This window comes from Larimichthys crocea, chromosome I (assembly GCF_000972845.2).
Source record: "Larimichthys crocea isolate SSNF chromosome I, L_crocea_2.0, whole genome shotgun sequence".
Taxonomy (NCBI): domain Eukaryota; kingdom Metazoa; phylum Chordata; class Actinopteri; family Sciaenidae; genus Larimichthys; species Larimichthys crocea.
This window is the reverse complement of record NC_040011.1, coordinates 39,401,810-39,407,467: the sequence shown is the minus strand read 5'-3', so window position 1 is coordinate 39,407,467 and position 5,658 is coordinate 39,401,810. Positions and strand designations below refer to the sequence as shown.

General features: G+C 39.1%; 1 protein-coding gene across 1 annotated transcript; it reads right to left on the bottom strand.

The window, feature by feature from the left end:
* Positions 1-535: 535 nt before the first annotated feature.
* nek12 (NIMA-related kinase 12) lies at positions 536-5,322 on the bottom strand. Its single transcript, XM_010737532.3, has 2 exons — positions 4,060-5,322; positions 536-1,633 (listed from the first exon to the last, which is right to left on the bottom strand). Exons 1-2 carry the CDS (start codon positions 5,180-5,182, stop codon positions 1,470-1,472), a joined length of 1,287 nt encoding a protein of 428 aa, XP_010735834.2. The 5' UTR covers positions 5,183-5,322; the 3' UTR covers positions 536-1,469.
* Positions 5,323-5,658: the final 336 nt, after the last annotated feature.

The following is a 5,658-nucleotide window of genomic DNA, read 5'->3' as shown; positions in this document are numbered from 1 at the left end:
TCACCTATAGTGTGGACCAGTGTGGAGGCTCTGGCCATCTTGACAGCCCTGTGGATTGTGAGTGGAACTTGGCAGGCTGAATGAAGCCTGGTTTCTTACCTGATAATCTAAGCTGCAAAACACTTCATTATTTATAACTTGAAGCCATGTATTATAATATACATGGGTGAGTTATAAAAAGAAATATTTCTGCTGTTAATATGGGGACTTATGGAGACTAAATTTCTTCAGTTTTTGGCACTTCCATGTCAGCTTCACTTCACAACCGGAGGGTTCCCAAGCACCTTCCATACCTTCCATATTTTTGGTCCATGCTGTAGCGGTGCCAGTTCACCTCCTGTGCCCTTGAGCAAGGCACCGAACCTCACCAGCATGTGTGTTCTGGGTTAAAATGCATGTAAATAAAACTGAGTGAAAAAAGTATTTCCCAGTTGAGTGATTAATAAAGTATCTCTCTATAACAAGCTCAACCAAGGTCAAGTTTATACATCAACAACAACTACTGCTACAAACAACTTGCATAAATGAGAAAAAGATTAAGATTTTAGGTGAAAGGTACTGAGTAAAACCAAACAAGACGCAAACACACAGTCTGACTTAAAAAAAACCATTTCAGAATATTACTGAGATCAAAAATAAAGGTGATAAAAAGACACAAAACAAACTGGTTGTACTGGGCAGCTTTCAGTTGTGACTGAAATATTTGTGTCAGTCACGTATTACAGCCCATAGAATATAACAAAAAACAAAGATTTACATCAGAACTGTAGTTGCTACCAGCTCACTTCATATATTTTTCATAAATACATTAAAAGGCTGAAGACAGGGTGTTGTTTATCTCAGTTGGTAGAGCACCCGCCCCATGAAAAAAGGCTCAGTACGAATTTGTATTTATGCATGTTCCTCCACTTGATTTTATCTAATTTTAGTTTTGTTATTAGTTGTGTTATCATGACATGCTTGTGGCAAGCTCTGTAGACCACACTTCCTTTGATAGCACACTTTCAGAATATACTTTCATCGCATTTTGAGATGAAGATAAACATATTTTGTAATAACACGACAGACCAAAAAAAAAAAAAAGACAGTTAAAGTTAAAGGAAGATAATACATACAGTATGAAGCATTACAACATGTAATATATATGAATTCAGATTTTGAAATGTTATATCAAGTTAAGAAATCCTGGCTACGGTTATCTTTACCAGGAGAATAAAAAACTAATTCTACTGTGTAAAAAAGTCACTTATTCTGTATTCATCATTACCACCAATCTTCCAATCAGAAACCTCATTCAGAAATATTTACAAGTGTTTTGCAACGCTCTACGATGTCATCTGGTGTGTAAATATACTGTAAGACAGAGCAGGATCCTAAAAGTCTTTAGGTTTAGCAGTTGCATAAAATAGAAACAAGGCACTTTAAATGTTCATATATCACATTTCATGTTGCAGTCCGTTGCAGTGTTTTTAGCCCTTTTCTTTCAGTGCTTTCAGGGTGATGGTCAGTCCTCCGGCATCACAGAGCTGAAACTCCTCCTCCTGAACATCTTCATGTGGCCGCCGAGGAGCTTCATCCTCGTATTCTTCTTCCACCTCGACTTCCTCAAAGTCATCTGGATACTCGACTTGTTCTGACAAATCAGACAAGCCACAAGTTAATAAAAAGAAGCTGCTGACAAAACATGAACTAACAAGTAGGCCTGTGTACGATAGATTTGTACCATTGATGGTGATGGCTTGCACCTCGTTTTTTCCGCTGAACTGACCTTGATATGATGGTCAGTTCAATGTTGTTGCACTAAACAATTAATCTGTTGATTAGTCTGTTATTATTTTTCCTCAGAAGCTGAAATCAGTGAACGTGGTACTTTTTGCTTGATAAATTATTTAAAATGCTCAACTGATTTTTTAAATTTGTTGTAATTTACTTGATGTATTGTTTCAGCAAGTAGTCTACACCAATGTTCCTATCAGCATGAACATTTCAGATTGCCAAGTTCATGATACATCAAATTGCTCAGTTTTAGTGTTTGTAGGAAAGTTTCAATCTCAAACTGTAAGCATGATATTAAATATTGAGTCTCTCTCTCTTAAATCTCTTAAGATTCGATTAAAAAATGACTCCTGTGGTTTTAAGGAACATTTTAAGAAATCACACATTTAAGTACTATTCTGCTGTTCACAGTGTCACCAGTGGCTTTAAGTCTGTACTTACGTACTGTTTTTTAGGGGTAGTTGAATATAGGGCCGGGGCGATATGGCCTTAAAATAAAATCTCAGATTTTTTCACAACACATCCGATTTTTTTTTCTTAAAAACTAGAAACGACAGGGAAATCATTCAAATAAGCTTTGTTTGTGCAAACCTAACTTCACTTAAAAAATAATAAATAAAAGGTTCCTATTGGTTAAATAAGGACTAATAAAGTGCAAATATAACTTTCACCAAACATCACTCTTTGTAAAATAAAAGGTGATTATGAAAAAAAAAGTATTGTAACCCTGAAGAAAGACACATTTGTAAACAAAATGAATCATACTATTTGCATGCTAAATAACAAGTGGCACACACTGCTCCCACTCAGCTGCGTGCTTTCGTTTGCAGGTGCTGCTGCATTTAGTTTCCGCAGTGAACAGTGATTTGCTCTGTGTCGTCTGCTGTAAAAACCAAACCACTTCCATAACACTAAGGAGATGGAGCCTTTCTTGGGGGCGAAGTTTTCGTCACTCTTATTAGCATGTGCTGCCATGTTGACGTTTTGCCGGTCTCTGAGGACAAGAGGTCGCCTCGTGCAGGCGAGGGAGCCGTACCATAATTACTCTAATTAAAGTGAAACTCGATTTTCATTTTCGAACATCGTCCTAAATCATGAATTCGAATTAATTGATAAAATTGATTTATCACCCAGCCCTAGTTGAGAATTGCCATTTCTCATTCCTAGCTATAGTTACTTTAGTATATTTAGTATAGTAACTTCTTCAGATATAAGATCTAACATAAAATATAAGATGCAAACCAGCGGTTCCTTTTTTTGGCCTGTGACCTCTTACAAAAAAAAAAAAAAAACAGTGATGGAGAAAGTAGTACAACTATGTAATGAAATTGTCCTCAAAGTATCAGAAGCACAAATAAAAAAAACATTAGATTATCGTTATGCAGAATTTTACTGCTGTAGTTGGTCGAGGTGAAGCTGATTCTAACTGCAAGTAATGAGTATTGTCAATATTGATTTAATTATTTACTTATTTCTAGATTATTTTCTCAATTAATGAATTCCATTGTTTGGACGATTTAAACCTCAAAATTATTTAAAATAAATTCAACTTCTCTAAATGTGTCTCAACAGACACATATATGTATGTATGTGAGAGTGAGAATATATGTATATTGTTTAGCACAGTTGTTTAAGGAAAACATGGTATTCTTGAAGTGTTTTGTGTGCACAAATCTTAATTTGTAAAGTTACTAGTGACTAAATATGTCAGATAACTGTAGTGCAGTACAAAGTAAAATATTTCCCTCTAAAGTGAAAGTGGAAACTTGTACTTGTACTCGTGCTACTGCAGATTACTTGAGGGAACGTGGTTAGATTCGTTGCAAAAAGCAGCATGTTTGTATGAAGCTGTCATGTTTCAGATGTCCATGAGCTGTTAATGGCTGTGCAATACCTAAAAAAAGGTCAAATGATCCAATATTTTACAAAAAAACAAGAGAAAGTCTCAGAAATAATACAAATGTGTGTAACAGAACTATGTTTTTCTTCTATCCTCTCACATTAATTACATCAAGACCACTCAGATTGATCTTGTGACCCTTCAGAGGGGATAGACCACCAGCTACAACAGTAAAACTATACCTATGCACTGATCTATAAGCAATAATGATCTAATATTGTAACAGCCTTCTGCAGAATGAGTACTTAAACTTTTGGTACTTTGACTATATTTTGCTGATGATACCTCTATACTTCTATTTAAGAAAGACTATGAAGGGAAGGGGTATTTTCACACTGTGGTATGAATGCGTCTTCCATCACTGAAGCTTTCCTCTACATTACCAATTGGCTCTGCAGAGTCGCTCCTCATTGGGGACCCAGAGTGTTCACTGTGCTCCTCGAGGGAGGACAAACTTTCATCGTCATCAAAGTCTTCAGGATAGTGGCAGTCACAGTGGATTTGTCCTCCAACGCACAAACCATCGAGATCTTCCTCACTGGAACTGGCCTCCGTATCTTTCTCTTCCCATGAGTGGGACTGACTGTCAACATCTGACCGCAGTGCGGGGTCTATGTCTGTGGTTTTTCCGTCTATATTGGTGTCACAGATCTCCTCTTTAGATTCAGTCACAGGGACACAGTCGGTCTCTGTATGTCTGAGAGACTCCAGGTGATCTTGCACATAGGCACAGCTGAGTATACAGGCGGCGCTCGGCCTGTTCTCCGGGTTGAGGCAGAGCATGCTCTGGATCAAAGAGGAGATGCTGTCGGAGTAGACGTTAGCCACGGGATCATACTCTCCTTTGGTGATCTTGTAAAACAGACTCAGGAGGTTTGTGGCTGCAAACGGAGGTCTGAGAGAACACATCTCATACAGCAGACAGCCAAGAGCCCAGATATCAGACTTGGAGCTGTATGGGACGTCCCGGCACAGCTCAGGACTGAGGTAGCTGGGTGTCCCAACGCATGTGGAGGCCATATCAGCCGTGTTCGTCATCACTCTGGATATCCCAAAGTCCCCTAACTTCACCATGCCTTGCTTTGTCAGCAGCACATTAGAAGTTTTGATGTCCCTGTGTAGTATCTTAGCAGCGTGTATATAATTTACAGCCATAGCGACCTGCACAAACCACCCCATCACTGTGTCCTCTGTGAAGAACTCCTCTGGTCTCCTCTCTTTGATTCTGTCATCTAGTGTGCCCCCGTCGCAGTAGCTCATCACAATGTAAATGAACCCATCCTGTGAGTTCACAAAGGCGTCCGTGCATTTGACAATGTGAGGGTGCTGCAGCCTCCTGATGATGTCAGCCTCCTGGAGGATTGCCCTCTGTGTTCTCGCTGTCCTTGTGTCCTCCACTTTGATCCTCTTCACTGCGTGCAGGCTCTTGTGCTCCACATGCCTCATCAGGAACACGTCTGCAGCTCCTCCCCTGCCCAGACACAGAACCTGCTCGTACTTTTCCATAAATATATATACATATATACATAAATATTTGTCTAGATCAGATGAGGGTCTGTCTTTGCTTCGGACGAGTGGGAAACAGGAGCGATGTGGAAACACGTCACGGACCGTTTGTGTGTCGTGTCGTTGCCACGGTGACCGCCTCGTGCTGACGCCGTGAGATCTGATAGGACACTGTGAGAGCAGGTGAAGGTGATCAAAACTATTTAACTATTTAGAGTTACCCTAAATAGTTGCACCTTTTTTTCACACCATCGTTCATGCATTGTTTTGAATTGTAGTAGATATAGTTGTAGTAGCTGTTTACCTTACAGCAGCAGAGGTTTTTAAAGTGGGAGGAGGGCCTCTGCAAACTGTTTCAGGAACAGTAGATCACACAGATAGCTGAAATGTGTGGTTTTGTAAAAGAAAGAGTTCAGGTACAGTAGTTTGGGGTGTTTTTTTTTCTAACTTTCTCAGAGAAACTGTTAAAAAAAAAC

Excerpts from the sequence above, each read along its gene's own strand:
- nek12 (XM_010737532.3), bottom strand. The coding sequence starts at position 5,182 with ATGGAAAAGTACGAGCAGGTTCTGTGTCTGGGCAGGGGAGGAGCTGCA. Across the intron at positions 1,634-4,059 it reads CGACTCTGCAGAGCCAATTG|AACAAGTCGAGTATCCAGAT; the intron begins GTAATGTAGAGG and ends CTGATTTGTCAG.